At 51.2% G+C, this 20,713-nt stretch overlaps 1 protein-coding gene across 2 annotated transcripts in view; it reads left to right on the top strand.

The window, feature by feature from the left end:
* CDH5 (cadherin 5) overlaps positions 1-16,369 on the top strand; it is a 36,824-nt gene extending 20,455 nt beyond the window's left edge. For both annotated transcript variants that reach the window (XM_037041590.1, XM_037041589.1), the window contains 9 exons: positions 495-611; positions 1,504-1,668; positions 2,318-2,505; positions 3,948-4,198; positions 8,385-8,527; positions 9,557-9,681; positions 10,015-10,123; positions 12,211-12,456; positions 14,325-16,369. In XM_037041590.1, the coding sequence (XP_036897485.1) occupies positions 495-611; positions 1,504-1,668; positions 2,318-2,505; positions 3,948-4,198; positions 8,385-8,527; positions 9,557-9,681; positions 10,015-10,123; positions 12,211-12,456; positions 14,325-14,845 (1,865 nt within the window). In that variant the 3' untranslated portion in view covers positions 14,846-16,369. The remainder of the gene's footprint in view (positions 1-494; positions 612-1,503; positions 1,669-2,317; positions 2,506-3,947; positions 4,199-8,384; positions 8,528-9,556; positions 9,682-10,014; positions 10,124-12,210; positions 12,457-14,324) is intronic.
* The last annotated feature ends 4,344 nt before the right edge of the window (positions 16,370-20,713 follow it).

Here is a 20,713-nt window from a genome sequence, read left to right as displayed (position 1 = left end):
TACTCCAAGCCTCCAGGGGATGCCAGAAAAGGGTTCCCTTCCCCACCCTTAGTCCAAGGTCCCTGGCCAAGGCCTGGGGACCAGACCTACCTGTTAAGTATGGGGATCCTGAAGTTCAAGGGAAAAAGAGCTGTGACACCCACCCTTTCGGAAGTGCCTTCCCATTCCCTTGCTTCCACACTTCTGGGGGAGAAGAGAAGCAGCCCCTCACTCTCCCAGGTTGCTCCTCATGACCTCAAGCACACACCCCTCCCTCGTGTCCTCATTGATGAAAACCACCTGTCCTCTGCCCACTCCAAGGCCGACCAGGCTGGGCCTCCACCCTGCCAACACTCTGTCCCCATGCAGGCTTCTCAGGAGACAACGCAGCCTCTCCCCTCTCCAGACCAGGGGAGGTGGGTTTGGGGAGCACCCTGAGCACCATCTGCCCTCATCTGAGAAGGGGGAAGGGCTGGCAGTCACAAGGCCATAACCCCTGGTCTCTCTCTGCACAGGGACCTCGGTCATCCGTCTGACAGCAATGGATGCAGACGACCCCACTGTGGGAGACCACACCTCTGTCATGTACCAAATCCTGGGAGGAGGCGAACATTTTGGCATTGATAATAATGGTCTGTATGACTCACCCTCTGTGGCTTGGGGGGAGGGGAGAATGCTGCAGGTACAGGAGCTGGAGGAAGTCCAGTCTGACAGGTGTCGGCGACCGCTGCACAGCCCTGTCCTGTGGAGGTGGTTCATATGGCATGTTAAGACGAGGTGGCTGAGGTTAGAAGGAAGCAGACAGGTACCGAAGCCGTGGACTCCAGTCCTGGGAACCAAGTCAGGACCCAGGTGTCAGGGGTGACACAGGCGCCAGGGGTGAGAGCCGGTTGGCAGCTCTGGTGCCGATGCAGAGAGATCTGGTTTCCAAGCCCAGCAATTCCACTAACCTTCTCTAAAGGCCTCAGGCAGGTGGACCGACCTCTGCCAGCCAGGGTCCCCTCACTGGAAAATGGGGGTGCTGACGCTCACCCCCATGGCAGCTGTGAAGCAGGGGTTGGATGACATGTAGAGAGCACTTGGTCACTGTAATGATCCACCCACTGGGACTTCTCAAACTGTGACGACTGAGTCTTGGGAGCAAGACAGAGGCCCGGTGGGCCAGGCCCAGAGAGACAGCAGCTGCATGGCCCCGAAAGCGCCACACACTGCAAGGCGCCCAGGCAGGCATCACTGACCCCGTGCAGTGCTCTCGCCATGCCGAGCCTAGAGGGGGCCTCCCACTCTTTCTCAACACAGTGTTCCGGGAGGCCAGCGCTGATACTGACCAAGCTGTTTGGGCAGCTTCGGCCTCGAAGGGCAGGGCGTGGAGGCAGGGGGTGGCTGATCGCTGTCCCGAAGCCTTGGCTGCACCTGGAATGACCAGGGTGCTTTTAAGTCAGGTGCTCTCCAGAGCGGCCTGGGCAGCAGTGTTTTCTCCAAGCTCCCCGGGTCACGCGGCTCCTACTGGGACGCTTTTTGCAGGACTCATTTACACAAAAAGCAATAGCTTGGACCGAGAGGTGCAGGCCAGGTACGAGATCGTGGTGGAAGCTCGAGATGCCCAAGGCCTCCGGGGGGAGTCAGGCACAGCCACCGTGCTGATCACTCTGCAGGACATCAACGACAACTTCCCCATCTTCACCCAGCGTAAGCCCCTTCCCTGGGACCCTGGGGAGGGCAAGGGTTGGGATACCCTGGGGACAGAGCTAGGAGCCCCTCTACCTCTTCCCCCACCCCAGGGTGGGCCTAAGGGGAGGGGCCCTGCTCCCCACCCATGCACAATTTCCCAGGACTGTCCTGCTGCCCCCTGAATCAGGACATTGACCCACCCACAGACTGATTCTCCCCAAAAATGTCTGGCAAGGGCTTTTTGAATGCCCTGGGTGGCGCTGGGGGGACAGTCAGAAGGCTCTTCACTTGTATCCCCACTGCTGAGGTGAAGGTCACAGGCGCAGTCACCCCGAGGACCGGCCAGGTTTCCTCAAGTGGCCTCGTTGTACATGGCATACGCTCCCCAAAAGCAGGATTTATCTCTTTGTCTTTCTTGTCAATGAATAACTCCCCTAGCAAAGTGCCCGGCACACAGTAGGTGCTCAATAATTAGTTGGATGGAAGGAAAGATAGAACAGAATCACTTTGCCTTGGGACCCTAAATTCTAATGGCATTATTATTATTAATTATTATTATTGTCCCATGTGCGTTTCCTATAGGAGAATACATTAGGGTAGTAGGAGGGACGATCGCCTTGTCTATCTCATTAACCCAATGTCCTTTGGGGTGTCCTATTTACATCAGCTGCGTACACATTTACGGTGCCCGAAGACATCCGTGTGGGCAGCCCCCTGGGCTACCTGTCTGTTGAGGACCCAGATGAGCCCCAGAACCGGATGACCAAGTACAGCATCGTGCAGGGCGAGTTCAGGGACACCTTCAAGATCGAGACGGACCACACCCACAACAAGGGTATCATCAAGCCCATGAAGGTTTGCAGGCCTGGGGCAATGGGGACAGATGTGGGGCTGGGGGCTCCCAGCACGCCCAGAACTTGCGCAGGGGCTGCTCCCAGGTCAGAGGCCATCAGAGGTGCGGTCCAGGCTGGTGTGGAGCTGGCCATGTGCTCACAGGAACCAGGATGGGGAGCCAGGAGGGAAGGGTCGGTGCCTTAGGCTGGGTTACCCCAAAGCAGACTGCGAGGCCAGGACTTGGGTGTAAATAGTTTATTTGGAAGGTGATCTCAGGAAGCTCTGGGGGCGGAGACACATGAAAATGAGGCAGGTGATGCAGAGCTCCTGAGTGAACAGGTTCTCACTGTGGACAATGGGGCATGGCCCCCACTGGGGACATCGGGGGGACGGCTGCCTTGGAGTTGCAGCAGCTGAGGGCGAGCTAGGGTGTGGCCTGAGAGCTGCTGCTGGGAGCATGCGGTCCCTGGCACTTTCCAGCCTGCCTGGGCACCACCCACTAGAGCGCCGATAGAGTGACAGGTGTGTGCGGCAGAAAGGCCCCCAGCTCATGAGGAAACAGAGAGCGCCGTGGGGATATCCGTGGTCACTGGCAGTGGCTGCTGACAGCCAGAGCAGTCCAAGGGGCTGAATCTGGAAGGCGGGGGGAAGGTCCTGCCAGGGGCACAAAGTGCCTCCAGAATGTCCACGTGGAAGACCAGAGGCCTAAGTCAGTGACGATTCACCTCCGATGGGGCATTCCAGAACCCTTCTGTCCGAGCCGGACCTCTGGCAGACCCCTCCTGAGTCTGTCTCTGGCCCGGCACTGCACTAGGGACTGCAGACTCCCAAGGGAGTCGGTCAGCCTCCGAGGCACCAAAGTTCCCAGAGAGCAGGGAAGACATTCAAAGACAGAAAGGGTGGGGGAGGTCAGTGCTACAGCAGCCCGCACGGTGACAGTCTCCGACAGTCTCCGACAGTCTCCGACAGTCTCCGACAGTCTCAGTGTCAGGAGGGCTGGCATGGCCTCTGAGAGAACACCTGAGTGCCTGCCTGCGAACCAGCTTTGGGAGGGGCGAGAGTCGTAGGCGGGCAAGGGGAGATCCTCGAGGAGAAACACACGAGAAGACTCCTCCCTAAGGAGCTATGGCTGCAAACGCTAGTGTCTGACCCTTTGGGAGCATGACCGGGGCTGACGCTGTGTGCCCCCAGGACTCGGAACACGGCCAGGCACAGAGCCAGGCTGGCAGGTGCAGCCGCAAAGCAGCTGAGATGGAATGACGGAGCGGGGGCGGCTGAAGACAGCCAGGCCCAGCCACTCTCCTGATGACCCTGGAAATACCAGTTCTCCAGGCTTCAGGCCTCTCACCTATAAGACGGGTATCATCCCAGAACCATGTTGCAGGACTGCTGTAAAGACCACGTGCCTGGCTCTGAACGGGGGCTCACCGAACTTCCCCTTCCCCCCTCCTCCCCCACCACAGCCCCTGGACTACGAACACATCCAGCATTACACCTTCACCATCGAGGCCACGGACCCCACCATCAACCTCTACTACTCGAGCAACCCCTCTGGCAGAAACAAGGCCCGCGTCACCATCAACGTCACAGATGTGGACGAGCCCCCCGTCTTCCAGCAGCCCTTCTACCACTTCCAGCTGCAGGAGAACCTGAAGAAACCTCTGATCGGCTCAGTGATGGCCAAGGACCCTGACGCCACGCGGCGGAGCATTGGGTAAGAAGCGGGTGGTGAAGGTGGTGATCATGACAACCTTGACCTTGAGGTTCTTCTGCCTGCTGGACTGAGACCAGGAGTCAAAGGAGAGGCCTGCTTCTCCCAGCACGCATGTGTGAAGTGGCAGAGACGGGAGTGGTAGCCCCAGCTCTCTCACTGAGCCACGTGGCCGCGTGGGCTCTTGTCCTGCCTGGGCACTCACCTAGCCCTGGCCATCAGAGCTGCTCGACCTCGACCTTCGGGGGCCTGTTCCGTGGACTCTGGCTCCCGCAGGCCCAGTCCAGGGAGAGCTGATGGTCAAGAGGGCAGCCAAATAGATAATATAGGTGAATCCTCTTCACTAAACATGTTTTATTACAGTTGTCTTCCCCAAACCATGAGCGGAATAAGCGCTCCTTTCCCAGAGGAACAACACAGAGATGAGTAAAGAAACACCAGTAGACCCCACCCCAGATCACACATGTTCCCCAGACTCCTGTTGGGTGTGGCCTGCCACGCTTTTCCTCACGACCACACAAATGTCAAGATACACTTGTGGCGGACTTGGTGTGTGCTCGTCTGGTTTGGGCAATCGTTTGAAAAAAAATTTTTTTTATTATACCAGGCCCATTTCATCACTATTCATTCTTCTCTCTCTACTCGACTCCTCTCTTCCATCCTCTGGGACAAAAGATAGAGTTCTAACTCTTACTACCTAGAGGCACTTAACATTGGGTAGTAAACATGAATTTAGTCCAATCTCATTTTGTTCCGAAGGAGTAGCCCGCTGTGCCAGCAGCACTGAAATGACTCACCGTTTTCTGATCTTCCTTGTACACGAAGCTCCTCTATGTACCTGAATCCATTTCTGAGCCTCTGTTCTATCTAGTCTGTGGCTCAGCCTTTTTGTTTTATTGTAGCAGCTTTACACTGAGACTTGCTGTGTCTAAGGCAAGCCCCTCACTCACTGTTTTGGGGGTTTTTTACTTTACATAATTTTTTAAAGATTGTATTTATTTTATTTTTAGAGAGAGGGGAAGGGAGGGAGAAAGGGAGAGAAACATCAATGCAAGAGAGAAACATCGATTAGTTGCCTCTCGCACACCCCCAACCGGGATCAGGGCCCACAACCCAGAGATGTGCCCCAACGAGGAATCGAACTGGCGACCTTTTGCTCCCCAAGAGGATGCCCAACCCACTGAGCCACACCAGTCAGGGCTACTTCACATAATTTTATGCACTCCAAAACATTCTTTTTTTCATATGAACTTTCAAATTCTTCATCAGGTTTTTAAAAATAATATTGGAATTCTAACAAGAAGTGTGTTTCCATATCAGTTTTGGAGGAGTTAATGGGTCCCTGCTGTCAGGTCTTATTAAGGACAAAACGTGTCCCTCCTTTTGGGCCACATCTCGTAAGTTTGGGGTCCACTGTTTTCACAGCCATTCTATTCTAAACAGTCTGTGATGATCGCTGGTATTTCTTCATCAAGCCAAGGGTTCACTCAAGAGATTAATTTTTTTCTTTCCATTTGCAAGTGGTAGGGTATATTGTACTTTCTTAAATTTTTTATTTATTTATTTTTTAAAATATATTTTATTGATTATGCCATTACAGTTGTCCTATTCCCCCCCTTCATTCCCCTCCACCCTGCACACCCCTCCCCCACTCTTCCCCCTTTAGTTTATGCCCATGTGTCACAAGTTCTTTAGATTCTGTATTTCCCTACTATTCCTGCCCTCCTCCCTATCTATTTTCTACCTACCATCTATGCTACTTATTCTCTGTACCTTCTCCCCCCTTCTCCTCCTCCCACTCCCCTGTTGCTAACCCTCCATGTGCTCTTCATTTCTATGGTTCTGCTCCTGATCTAGCTGTCTTCTTAGTTTGCTTTTGTTTTAGGTGTGGTTGTTAATAACTGTGAGTTTGCTGTCCTTCCACTGTTCATATTTTTTATCTTCTTTTTCTTAGATAAGTCCCTTTAACACTTCATATAATAAGGGCTTGGTGATGATGAACTCCCTGAATTTGATCTTATCTGAGAAGCTCTTTACCTGCCCTTCCATTTTAAATGAAAGCTTTGCTAGACAGAGTAATCTTGGATGTAGGTCTTTGGATTTCATGACTTGGAATATTTCTTTCCAGCCCCTTCTTGCCTGTAAGGTCTCTTTTGAGAAATCAGCTGACAGTCTGATGGGAGCTCCTTTGTAGGTGACTGTCCCCTTATCTCTTGCTGCTTCTAGGATTGTCTCCTTCATTTTAATCTTGGCTAATGTAATTATGATGTGCCTTGGTGTGTTCCTTCTTGGGTCCAACTTCTTTGGGACTCTCTGAGCTTCCTGAATTTTCTGGAAGTCTATTTCTTTTGCTATACTGGGGAAGTTCTCCTTTATTATTTGTTCAAATAAGTTTTCCATTCGTGGCTGTTCTTCTTCCCCTTCTGGTACCCCTATAATTCGGATGTTGGGACATTTAAAGATGTCCTGGGGGTTCCTAAGCCTCTCCTAATTTTTTTGAATTCTTGTTTCTTCATTCTTTTCTGTTTGGTCATTTTTTTCTTCCTTCTGGTCCACTCCCTTGATTTGAGTCCCAGTTTCCTTTCCAACACTATTAGTTTCCTGTGCATTTCCCTTCATTTCAATTAGTTTAGCCTTCATTTGTTTCTCTAATTTGTGACTAAAATCAACCAATTCTGTGAGCATCCTGATCACCAGTGTTTTGAATTGTGCATCTGAGAGGTTGGCTATTTCTTGGTCACTTAGAATTATAGGCTCTGGGGCTTTGAGCTGTTCTTGAGCCATATTTTGGTCTGTTCACACCTGTTATGTATGAGGGGCAGAGCCTTAGGTGCTCACCAGGGCCGGGCGACCCAGTCGTGGTCTGGCTGAATGGTTCATTGTTGTCGGACTTTCGTACAGTTCAATTTTCTGTGTTTTGGCTGTGTTTTTGTTATTAAAACTTTGTTGTCTTTAAACTTAGTTGTGTGAGAAGGCACAGTGTTTTCCACCTACGCCTCCATCTTGGCCGGAAGTCCTTGTATTGTTGCTTTAAATTGTCTTGTGACACAATACAATTGTATTTGTGTTCATTTCTGCCCTAGAATATTTTGTGTGTTTTAATGTTCATATTGTTGACAAGGTTTATAACTATTTTACCTTCATCACAGTATGTAACCTTCATCCCCACGACATCACCCAGTCTGTGCAGCTTACACACCCGGCCTTCCATTCTGCGCCGCCCAGTGTTAAGTGTATCAGGCCTGTGTTGACGTCGTTCGGGTTTGCCTGATGAACCTCCCACCCTTTCCTTTTAACTTTTCTAGGTTATTTAGCACTAAGCTGTCTTTCAAAAGTACAATGCAGTTGGCTTTGCTTTTTCATCTAAACTGGGATGCTTCGTGTTTAACTTGTTCACATTTTTCATCATAACTGATATGTTTCATTTTACTTCGTTTATCTTGTTGCACACAGCCTTGAAATTCAAGAGTGTTGACAGGATATAACCTAAATATTGACCTCTTTTCAAAACTATGTCTAACATCAATTGCCTCTTTCAATCTGTCGACGCGGGCCTTTCCCCAGGTCAGGAAAGTTCTCTTTTATTATATCTTTTGTTTCTTCTGTTCCATCTATTCTGGAGTTTTTGCCAGTAGAGGCAAATATTCCAAGTATATGTGTTATCATTATATTTTTTTCCTCTCTCTTTTCATCTATTCTTACCTTTTTTTTAATTTCTGGAAGAATTGTTGGAATTTTTACTCCACAAATTTAATTGTTTCTCAGGTCAGTGCTCAATCCATTGAGCCACACCAGCCAGGGCATCAAATTTAATTGTCTTTCACTCACTTCTTATCTCTTCCAGCTCCTTCACTATGTCTTCCTGGGTCTTCCCCAACTGCCTTTGCATCCATCACACAAAAAAACCAATCCCAGCTACAGTGTAGCGGATCACAGTGCCACCCACCGCAGCCCTAACAGTGCTGCCGGTGGGGGCTCAGGCACCACTCTCAGCTCGGGACGGCACCATTGCTAAAATCCAAGGGGTCCCCTCACTCCTCTGAACCCCTCTGGACAGCAGGGTGTGATGGGCAGGGAGAGGAAGACAAGGAGGATGCAAAGGACAGATCCTGGAGGGCCTTGTCTCTCATGCAAGGAATCTGGGCTCAGCGAAGAGTAGAAAGTCATGAGTCTCTTTCCCCCCCGGCAGATACTTCATCCGCAAGACCAGTGACAAGGGCCAGTTCTTCCAAGTAAACAAGCAGGGAAGCATTTTCAACAACAAAGAACTGGACAGAGAAATCTACCCCTGGTATAACCTGACTGTGGAGGCCAAAGAACTATATCCTAATGGTGAGTAGCCCCATCGGCCAGGGTACCTTTGCTCCTCCCCCTCATTCATTCAAAATTGGCACAATCCATCCTGGTGGGTCTCTGGAGGGAGTAGAAGCTCCTGCTGAAGTACCACGGGGCTGGATGCTACAGAGCCTTCATCCCCAGGTGTGGCGAGACCAGGAGCGTCCATGTCTCCGAGACTTTGTCTCAAGGGCCAAATGCCAGGCCCCAGACTGAGTCGGAGCCTCATGCACAGTGCAGTTTCAGAGGCACTGCTAACAAACACGACGCCGATATCCCTTCAATGAGAACCACCTGGGGCACCCCTTAGCCTAGAGCTTCTCGGAGCCCTCCCTGGAGGTTCAGGTCCAGTGGACCAGAAACGGGGCAAGGGAACACGCACTGAACGAGGGCTAAGGGACCCTTATTATCATGGACTTTGGATTGCCACGTTTGGGGGGCTCTTTATGCTCCAGTTAGTTTATAACAGTGCATAAAATCATATCCTGCGGTTTTACTTCGCCCCGTTCCACGGCCATTTTCTTGTGGTACTAAAACGTCTTTTTCTTAATTACATTTTAAAATGTAATTTACATGGGCATTATAAATGGTCCCATAGTCCATTCTTTTAAAGTAGTATAATTTATTAACCCAATCTCACTTAGCTTGTTTACCTTTTAAATCATTTTGTAATTAACTTAATAAATCATTCTTGTTTAAATTAGTTTAATTACTTAATCAAGTCATTCGATTAGTTTAATGATGACTTAATTAAATTAATTTGATTAAAGCTATTTTAAATTCACTTAGGTTGCCTTTTTATTCTTGTAAATAATTCAGGCACCCTTGTGCATGAAGCTTGACCTTGTGCATGAAGCTTGACCTTGTGCATGAAGCTTGACCCCTACTTCTTCCACTCCTTTCACCCAGAATGCCAGCCCTGGCTTCCCCCAGAGGTCCACAGTCCCCTCTCCCTGTTAAAACCCGGGAATCCCCACCCACACGTCATCTGAGCTTCCTGAGGTGACAAGTCCTTTCCCCCTTCAGGGAGCCCCACAGGCAAAGAATCCATTGTACAGGTCCACATCGAAGTTTTGGATGAGAACGACAACGCCCCAGAGCTCGCCCTGCCCGAAGCTCCCAAAGTGTGCGAGAACGCTCCTCAGGGCAAGGTGAGTCTGGCTCAGGTGGGAGGCAAGGTGCCGCCCACCTGGGGTGGGCTTCAGAGCAGCACCTCCCACCCACGGTCAGCTGCTTAATATAACCTGCACAACAGCCTTGAGGAAAGGTGACATTATCCCTACTTCATAGACAGAGAAACTGAGGCTCAGAGAAAATACACGGAGGGAAGAGGGATGGTGCAAAGAATACCTCTGTGGAGATGATTAAAGTTAGTGTTGCAAGTGAGAGGCAGCCATGGTCAAGTCTAAACCCCAAGTCCCCATCACTGAACCCCAGGCCACCCCAACACCATCAGTGACCACCCCCCATCTTCTGCACTCCAGCTGGTGGTGCAAATCTCAGCAACAGACAAAGACATAACACCAAGGAATGTGAAGTTCAAGTTTTTCCTGGGCATTGAAGACAGCAACTTCACCCTCACGGATAATCACGGTATGTACACATGAAAGTAGCCAGCCCAGTCTTGGGGGGTCGGGGGTGGGCCCTTGGTGTGCCAGGGCCAAGGGCCAAGCCAACACAGTGGGGGCACACCCTCACTGGGGTTCCATGGTGTGGCATACTTTGCACAACTTCCACCACATACCTTGTCGGTCTGTGCAATGGTCAGAGGTGCCCTGGCCGAACTGCCAAGTCCCCACGGCCTGCTGTTCCCCATAAGATGCTAAGTGCACAGAATAGATAAGGATGCAGATAGTCAGCTCCGCCCATGAACTAGCCAAGGGACTTCTCTCACACCGAATCTCTGAGATCTGCACAACCCCAAATTACTCTGTGACATGGAACTTCGAGGTCACTCCCAAAGAGTCACAGCCAGAAATGTGAAATCCAAAATGCCAGGGGCACAGAAAACTTTGTCTTAATTCAATTACAGTAATTCCTTACCACCAAGGGGGACTAGGACAGAATCTGGTCCACCAATCACAGCCCAGACAGTCCTGGGATGTCCATAGTAGCCAATCAGAGCTTCCAACGTATCTGTGCTTAGAAGACGGACCATGCTGGGTTGATTGAATTCCAGCAGCCAACGGTAGACAGGTTTCCATAGCTTCAGCAGCTTCCTCAGAAAAATAGAAAAAAAAAAATTCCCTCAAATCTAAATACAGCAATCCTTCACCCAGCACGGGATGGAATCCCTGCCTTTTCCTGACTAACAAAACTGTTGTTGAGGATCCCTGTATGGAAACAGCCATTGCAACCGCTGGGGAAGGCAGGAAGTGGGGTATCTGAGAGTAGGAGCAGACCCAGAGGACCAGCCACAGCCTCCTTCCTGTGGGATGGGGAGGGCGGCCATGACGTATTGACAATCAATGATACACCATCCATGCTCAGCTGTCTTTATTACTAATAATGTGGCAAAAACGCCCACCACCCCATCCCCAAGGCCCGCCTCAGTCCCACTGCACAGAGGGTCTGCAGTAGGGTAGAGAGCGTAAGTGCTATGGGAAAGACACCCAGGTGCAAGGAGGAGGCAAGCTTCCTGGTCTTGGACTCGCTGAGAGCACAAAGGTCCAGCCATAGCATTAAATGAGGATTGCGAGAAAACGCTCATTTCTCCCATAAAGTGTCAATGCCCAGAGAGTTTACTCTCAATTGTAATAGACAAGGCTACTTAATAATGAAATATAACTGGCTTTCACTTGAAATCCAAAAGATGGCCCCCTTTGCTTTCGGCTGGCTTTCTGAGTGGGCTGACCCTACACAGCCGGTCAAACGCCCCCTCCTGGGCCCACCCCTGACCAGCAGCATCATGACCTCTCGGGGAACCTGCAAAAGGCACATTACCTGACCTCTGCCTGAAGCCACTGAATCAGAAGTGTGGAAAGGGGGACAGGGAGGAAAGGGAAGGTGGCAGAGGCGGGGAGGGATCGTGAAAATCAGCCGGCCTAAAAAGCTCCCTGGGGAGTTCTGTACATGAAACCACTGAAGGGAGCTGGGAGGGAGGGCCAATATTTGAGCCAAAGCACAGTCCCAATTCCAGCCTGCCTCACATATTCTCAGTGCTGTATGTGATCATCCCCTTAGCGCCCCCGGGAACAGAAGCATTGTTTTTAGTTTCTAACCAATTTGCAAGGATAACAGGAAGAGCCTCAGAAGTTAGTCTGATGCTAAAAGACTTTTTAAAAGTTCATTTTCCCCATGATTACTTGTCAAAGCTTGAAATAATACATTCACTAATGGAGCTGAAAGAGAGTCGCCTATTATTAAAGTTAGAGAGGGAGGGGTCAGGCTTATCAGTTGTCCACAGATACGGAAAGCAAGGGTTTTACATTCTGGCCAAGTCATTCTTAGTAGCTAAGTCCAAGTTGCTGCCCAAAAATCCCCTCTCTGGAGGAACAGACTTGTGCTCAAATGGCTGAAACATAAGGCAGGGGATGGAAAGGACACAGAAGCACCCAAGGCAGCTCATGGCTGGCACAATCAGGGAGGACTCCCTGGAGGAGGAAGGCCACTGTCAGTGTGGACAAGGGGACAGGCACTCCAGGCAGCACAACCTGACTCTGAGGCCCTGGTGCTTCCAGATAACACGGCCAACATCACAGCCAAGTACGGGCAGTTTGACCGGGAACACACCAAGGTCCACTACCTGCCTGTGATCATCTCGGACAACGGGAGGCCCAGCCTCACAAGCACCAACACGCTGGCCGTGACAGTGTGCAAGTGCACCGAGCGTGGCGAGTTCACCTTCTGTGAGGAGGTTGCTCCCCAGGTGGGCATCAGCATCCAGGCGCTGGTAGCCATCTTCCTCTGCATTCTCACCATCGCAGGTCAGTGCCCAGTCGGGGGGGGGGGGGGGCGGGGACACTGAGGGGGCTGCTCCAGAGCGGGAAGAGGCCAGGCTCCCAGGCCCAGTCCTGCCTCCCGCCGCAGGGGGACGTGGGACTGCCGGCTTCGCCTCCCTGGGAGCCCAAGGGTGGGGGGTGGGAAGAGGGGCGAGTGAGGGAGGTGGTTTGGACTCTTACTGTGGGCCAGGCACTGTTCTACGATTCATTTACATGAAACCAATTCTGAAAACAGAGGATCCCGTTCATCTTTTGGAAAGAAATGCAGAATTTAAAAACTTCTCATTTAGATTCTCTCCAGGAGCTTTTGTCCCTTTCCTAGGATTCCTCCTGCCTTGGTATCTTTTTTCTTGTTTCGGCCCCCTAAATTTTAGGAGCATTTTGGACAAGGATTAGGGTGCAAGTGGTTGATTTGGGAGGTGCTCCCAGGAAGCCCAGAAGGAAGAGGAGGCGTGAGATGGGGACAGGAGGCGGTGGATAAAGGGTGCATTTTCACACAAGTTACCGCCGAGGGTCGCTGGGCTTTCCTGCCCCTGGGGCCTGGGTGGGCAGGGTGGCACTCACAGCCGCTGTTCACCCACCAACTCCCACCAGCTGGGTCGGGGGGCTCCTCCTAGAGGTGCAAATTCTCCTGTGCTTCACCTGCCATGGATGGGGTCCCCCAGAGGACACCCACAGGCAGCTGGACACCAGCCTGTGTACTGCAGGGATGGGGCCCAGGTGACCGCCCCAGGCCTTTCCTGCCGGGAGCCCCCCTGAGAGGGCCCCTGCCTTTTTCTGTGCTCCAGAAGAGTGTGCTCCTCTTCCGGGGGGCTCCTGTGGCAGAGGGTCCGGACCCAGACTCCCCCCTGAGTAACAATGAGTAATAATAAGGATAGTGGCACCACTTCCACACACAGAATTGCACTAACCTTAGAACCACCTTACCAGACATAAACAGAGCAGAGTTGTCATCATTTTCACTCTACAGATGAGGAAGCTGAGAATCAGAGAGGGTGTGCCAACTTTACTTGTGTAGGTAATGGTTTGTTCAATAACCCGAGGCTAGAAGGACTGAGCCTGGGGGATGGCCTGAGCCTAATTTTAGGAGCTGTCTGCACCACACAGCCCAGCCCTGCTCAGGGGTGAGAGAGACTCACACACTCACCCCCCTCAGAGTCCTGAACAGGGTCAGCGTCGACACCACTGCCTGGCTGTGAGATCCTGCAAGTCACTCGGCCTCCCTGAGCTCAGTTTGCTTAACGCTAACGTGGGATACAAATCCCTACTCCCTGGGTGGGATAACATGAAAATGTGGCAGTCATATGCCAGCATGTATGCAGCAGGCGCTCAAGAGTGACCGCGGCTCCTGCAACGAGTGCGTGTCTGCCAGCACCACCGCTATCCATCCCGAAGCCTTGGCTCCAAATCTGGGCACTCCAAATCCCAGTGCCATCCCTTTCCCCATCTCTGCCCTGACCAATGGCCTGCTGGTCCTCAGAAAGGACAGAGGGCTTGCCACAGTGGTATGAGAAGGGAGGGGGTGAGGATGCAGGCCGTGAGACCGGGACTGGAAGAGAGAATGACCTTGAGGGAGGCCCACTCTGTGCCTCTCCCCCTCCCACAGGGCCAGTGGCTGGGAGAGCCCAGCCAGGACCACATGGGGGCAAGATGGGGCAGAGACCCCCACCTGCAGAGGTGGGGAGGTGGACCCTCCGGGGTCTAGACCAGAGCAAGCCAGTGTGGGGCTGGGGTGTCACTGGCAAGTTGGACAAATTCCCAGGGAAGAGAGGAGGGTGCAGGGGAGACCCAGAGGGTCTGGGCCAGCTGGCAGCTGGGCTGCGTCTGACCCTCTAACCACTCGCTGCTCCCAGTGATCACCCTCCTCATCTTCCTGCGGCGGCGGCTCCGGAAGCAAGCCCGTGCCCAAGGCAAAAGCGCGCTGGAGATCCACGAGCAGCTGGTCACCTACGACGAGGAGGGTGGCGGCGAGATGGACACCACCAGCTATGACGTGTCAGTGCTCAATTCCGCGCGCCACCGTGGAGCCAAGCCCCCGAGACCCAGGCGGGACGTGCCGCCCGCAGTGTACGCGCAGGTGCAGAAGCCACCACGGCACCTGCCCCTCGCCAAGCCCGGGGAGCCCGGGGACATGGCCGCTGTGATCGAGGTGAAGAAGGACGAGGCAGACAACGACAGCAGCAGCCTGCCCTATGACACGCTGCACCTGTTTGACTACGAGGGCTCCGAGTCCATCGCCGAGTCCCTTAGCTCCCTGGGCACCCACTCCTCCGACTCCGACATCGACTACGACTTCCTCAACGACTGGGGGCCCAGGTTCAAGATGCTGGCCGAGCTCTACAGCACGGACCCCCGGGAGGAGCTAGGGTATTAGGGGCTGTGAGCCTCTGGGCCTGGGGACCCAAACCCCTGCAGCCCCAGCCGCCGGACACCAGGCCCTGAGTGACAGCACTGATGCCCCAGCCCAGCAGCCCCTCCTGGTGGGCCCCAGCAACCTCACCACCTTGGGTCCCTGAAATGTCCGGGAACATACTTCAGGGATGGTTACCCCACAGATGCTGGAAAACCCAAGCTGGTGTTCTGTCGGGCATCCACGTAACCCTGTCACCAAGGACCACAGGTCCAACTCAGAGACTCTTTCTCTGGCTCCTCAAAGAGCTTATGTTCAACTCCCAGGGAGAGGTCTTCCCCCGAGGTGCCTAAACCCTCTGGCGATGCTGGCGAGGCCCTGGCGCCTGTCTGCCTGGGAGCAACGGGCAGGACAGCATGACCTGTGGGTGGCACTCCCTGCAGCCCAGTCCAAAGGGAGCTGGGACTGTGCGTCACGCCTGCCCTGCTGCAACTTCCTCACACCTCCCAAGTCCCCCCCACCCCCGCCCAGGCAGCTCCCAACCTTGGGCCCTCAGGCGACCTCACCTGCCTGCCACACCAGTATCTGCACTGCACTGAGCGATGCACATTCAACTGAAGTCAGGGAAATGGCTGGCTGAACCTTATAGCAACTGTGAATTCATCTTGGAGGGACAGTGGAGACCACGTATGACAGATCATAGGGTAAGAGCCACCTCCACCTCCACACCCCCACCCTCCGGAGGGGGCCTAGGGTCGTGTTGACCCCAATTTGAGACCCACTGACACCAGTTTGGCCTGGGAAGTGAGAGCAGATCCACCCAAGCACAGCACCTTTTCCCACTCTGCCTCGCCTGGTCGTCCAGGCATGTGCTCTTGCGCATCTCTCTCCTCCTCATCTCTCGGCTAAGAGGCACTCAAGTTATAACCCACAGCAACGGGCAACTCTGGCCAATGCCCAAACCCAGATATTACTGTACAATGGAGCCAGGCGATTTGCCTTTACATCTTGTTGCCCCATCTCAGGGAACCCCAGCAGGGCCCCACACCTCGGGCACCCCCTGCGGAAGGCACAGCCTCTGCCCTACCCAAGCCCTGTGGTCCTGTGTGCATCTCCCACTTCCAGCCACACGTGGCGCACTCCTCGGCAAACACACCTGCGGGGAACGAGGCAAACCCTCCAACTCACCCGTGGCCATGACTGAGGTCCCCACTCTGGCAAGGCCCCTCCCTCATCAGGGGATTGTAGATAACACTGACTTTATTTTTAACAATGACTAGTTTCTTATAATTTTTGTTACTAATAGTACTTACACATCTCTAGCTCTCACAGACATATAAGATTTTTTTTTTTTGCATAATAAGGTTGCTATGTAAGTTAACAATTTTAATTCAGGTGTTTTAGTTGAATAAACCAGTTCCTGTAACCTTCTATTTCCTGTCATTGCCATGAGTGCTCCAGGGGTAATGACTGTGTATCGGCCACACTGGTGCATGAGACGTACTGTATTTTTATATAGACCTAAATAAAGATTTTGAGATTCTTCCATTTCGAGAGCTGAAAGTGTGCACGTGAAACACACACACACCACCAACACCATCACCACGATCGTCAGCGGAAACCAAGGCGCAAGGGGACAGGCGCCAACAGGATCTCAGAAACACTCACCACGGAAAAGGGATGGCGGCAGATGATGACAAGGGACACCTAGTCGGGCCCCCTGTCCTCCCGGAACCCCATGCCACCACCCAGCTCTGTCCATGGCCCCAGCCCCACCCTGCACACCAGCAAGGACCTCCGGAAGCTGAAGCTGTGGTATCGTTTCTGCATGGCACGTGAAGAGTCGGGGGGGTTGGGAGGTGAGGTCCATCTGCAAGGAAGGAGGGGACTAATTTCCAATTTGCTGGTTGACAACGGGAAGCAGCAGGCACGTTATGGGGATGTGTGGGCCCCCAACCGTGGGGTCCCGGCTGGGAAATCTCACAATCAAAAGGAGCACCGAGTGCCTTCACGGACAGCAGACTCAGATCTTGAATTGGGGCCTTGATTGCGGCCCTGGGGGGGCAGGGAGAAAGCCCACTCCAGCAAGGCCCCTGCTCCGAGACCCCCGCCAGCACGGTTTCGAGAGCAGCGTGTGCCCCAGGAATGGTATTTTGCAAATTACACTCTACACAAACACTACCTTTTGAATCTCTGGGGATCAGTGTATCTCAATTCCAATTTTTGCTCTAATTTCCTTTGTGATTTCTTTCTTTCAATACAACGGTCATTCAGGAATGTATTGTTTCATTTCCACATGTTTGCAAATTTTCCAAATTTCATTCTGGGACTGATTTCTAATTGATCCATAGTTTTTTTGTTTTTTTTAAAATCATTTCCATCCTTGTAAATTAACCGAGACTCATTTCATGCCGTGACCTGTGGTTTACGGTGGAGGACGTCCCGGGTGAGGGAGGAGCCCACCCTTGCTGTGCTGGGTGGACTGTCCTACGGAGCCTCTGAGGGCTACGGCGCTGTCCACTATGGCACTGTCCATTACAACACTGTCCATTACAGGACTGTCCAGGCCTTTCACCTCCTTGTCAATTTCCACCTCATCAGTCTACCCGGCACTGACAGTGGGTGCTAAAATTGACTGTTACTCTAGAATTGTCTATTTTCCCCTCAGTTCTATCAGTGCCTCCTTTGCATATTTTTGGTCCCTGTTGGTAGGGCCTGGAAGTTTATGACGACTGCATCTTCCCGACGGGTGGACCTTTAGCCTTACAAAAGGTACCTGTTGCATCCAGGAACAATTTTTGACCTGAAGTCTATTTTGTCTGATATTGGAATACCCATCCAGCTCTCTTTGGGTTGCTGTTTACGTGGTGTATCTCCTTCCATATTTTTACCTAGTTGTGTTTTTTCATAGCGTGTCTTCTGTGTACAAAATATGGCTGGATCATGGCAGTTTATCCATCCTATCAAACTCTGCTTTTTAAAAAAAAAATTTTGTGTATTTTGTAGAGAGAGGGGAAGGGAGGGAGAAAAAGAGAGAGAGAAACATCAATGTGTGAGAGAAGCATGGCTGCCCCTCGCACGCCCGCACCCGGGACCTGGCCTGCAACCCAGGCTGTGCCCTGACTGGGGAGGGAACCAGCCACCTTTTGGTCCCCAGGCTGTTGCTCAACCCACTGAGCTACACCAGCCAGGGCTCCAATCTCTGCTTTTTTATTGGAATATTTAATCCTTTTCTATTTCACATAATTACCAATAAGGTAGGTAATTACCATAACGGTAGGATTTATGTCTGCCATTTTACTATTTGTTTTGCTATATCTTATTTTCTTGTTCCTCTATTATCCCAATACTGCCTTCTTTTATGTTAAACAGACATTTCCTAGTATAGACATTTAGTTATCTTGTCAAATCTTTTACTCTATTTTTTTTTCAGTTATTTTCTTAGTGGTTCCCCTGAGGATTGTAAAACTGTACCGACTTAATGCAAAACTTTGCAAGACTTTGCAGCCTGATGGGTGTGGCTCAGTAGGCTGCGCATCATCCCACAAAGCAAAAGGTCGCTGCTTTGATTCCCCATCAGGGCACACGCCTGGGTTGCAGGTTCGGTCCCCGATCAGGGTGCATATGGCAGGCAACCAGTTGATGTTTCTCTCGCATCGATGTTTCTCTCCCATCCTTACCCTCTCTCTAAAAATCAAATCTTCCTAAAAAGGCTTTGCTCCTCAACTGCTGCCACTCCTTTGTGCTACTATGGTCACGGACATCCCTTCTTATGTCCATTGTATGCCATCCACACAGGTTTACAAGTATTGCTTTGGGCAGGGGCCCTTTAAATCATATAGGAGAGAAAAGTACAAACAAGAAATTATCTACTAAAACTGTCTTTTATATCTACCTCTGCAATTACCTTTACTGCTGGTCTTTCTTCTTTGATGTGGTTTGAATCTGCTGTCTAGTGTATTTTCATTTCAGCCTAAAGGACTGAAGTGAAAATAAATCCCTTTTGTATCTTTTGTAGGGAAGGAATTCTCACCATTTTGTCTCTCTGTAAATGTCTTTATTTCTCCTTTATTTCTGAAGGTTAGTTTTGTCAGATATAAACTTCTTGGTTTATGGGCTTTTAACCAAGAAGTCTAAACTTGGTTAAACGTCTTCCAGCACTTCGAAGGCCAACTCACTGTCTTCTAGCCTCCCTGGCTATTGATGAGAAGTGGAAGCTAATCCTGTTGAGGAAACTTTGTATGTGATGAGTTGTTTCTCTCTTGCTGCTTTCAATAGTCCCTCTGTCTTTGATTTTCAATAGTTTCATCATGATGTGTCTATGATAAATTCTAAGAAAAATTCTTATTTTACTTTGAGTTCACTGAACTTCTTGGATGTGTAGAGTTATATTTTTATCAAACTTGGGAAGTGTGGGGCCATTATTTCTTCAAATAGCCTTCCTGCCTCTTTCTTTTCTCTCCTATGGGACTCAAATTATACACATGTTGGAAAGCTGGCTGGACTTCCAGTCAAGATGCAGACAGAGGTATGCACAGCTTACCTCTTCACACAACTGCAGCAAAAACAACCACTAGACTACAAAACAAATATCACCCAGAACTGTCAGAAAGTCAAGCTGTATGGAAGCCCAACAACCAAGGAATTAAAGAAGCAACATTCATCCAGATGGGTGGGAGGGGCGGGGATACAGAGAGATGCGGAGAGGAGAGGTGTAGAGATGGGGACAGGAGGTCCCTCACCCATGTGTGGCGGATAAAAATCAGGAGGGACACCTCAGGAGCAAGTGATCTCAGCCCCACACCAAATCACCCAGCCCTGGGTTCCAGCTCCAAGAAGATAAGTCCCCATAACTTCTGGCTGTAAAAACCAGTAGGGGATGGGACAGCGGAAGAAACTGCAGTATTCTCAGGCGTCTCCTCTTAAAGGGCCCACAATATACTCAGTACTTGCAACTCACTCCCTCTGGGCTTTAGCACCTTGACAACAGCTGGAAAAGCACCAGTGGCCCCCGGGGAGAAACTGAAGTGACTGGCATCAGAGTGAGTGTAGGGAGACAGCTTCCTTCCAGACAAAACTCCAGAGGCCAGGCAGCGGCACTGTCCCCTCTCTGAGCCCTCCCCCACCCAGAGCAAGAGAACAACAGAGCAGTGACACAGGTCACCCCACCCTGGCAATCATTAAGGCTCTGCCCCATCCAACTTACCAGTGTGCTTTTCTACAATAGGCCACACTACTAAGACAGTGAGTCAAAGCAGCTCTACCTAACACACAGAAAGAAACACAGGGAGGCTGCCAAAATGAGGAGACAAAGAACATGGCCCGAATGAAAAAATGGAACAAAACTCCAGAAAAAGAACTAGGCAAAATGGAGTTAACCACCCTGGCTGGTGTAGCTCAGTGGATTGAGCGCAGGCTGCGAACCACATGATCGCAGTTCGATTCCCAGTCAGGGCACATGCCTGGGTTGCAGGCCAGTTCCCAGCAGGGGACACACGAGAGGCAACCATACATTGATATTTTTCTCCTTCTCTCCTTCCCTTCATCTCTAAAGATAAATAAATAAATCTTTAAAAAAACAATGGAGTTTGGTTAATGGAGTTAACCAAACTCTGATGCAGAGTTCAAAACACTGGTTATTTGGATGCTTAAGGAACACATTGGGTGCTTCAACACCAAAAAACAGACCCAGGCAGAAATGAAGTTTACCCTAAGTGAAATAAAGAAAAACCTACTGGGAACCTAAAAACCTAACCTCTAAGTGGAGGGGATGAAGCCGAGAGTCAAATCAATGATTTGGAACATAAGGAAGAAAAAAAGCATTCAATCGGAACAGCAAGAAGAATCTCGGGTTCCGACCTACTTTGCAGCGAAACGGCTCAAAACACCAAG

Source organism: Sturnira hondurensis, unplaced genomic scaffold (genome assembly GCF_014824575.4).
Source record: "Sturnira hondurensis isolate 20B ecotype Veracruz unplaced genomic scaffold, ASM1482457v3 Scaffold0003090, whole genome shotgun sequence".
Classification (NCBI taxonomy): domain Eukaryota; kingdom Metazoa; phylum Chordata; class Mammalia; order Chiroptera; family Phyllostomidae; genus Sturnira; species Sturnira hondurensis.
This window is presented reverse-complemented; position numbering and strand designations above follow the sequence as displayed.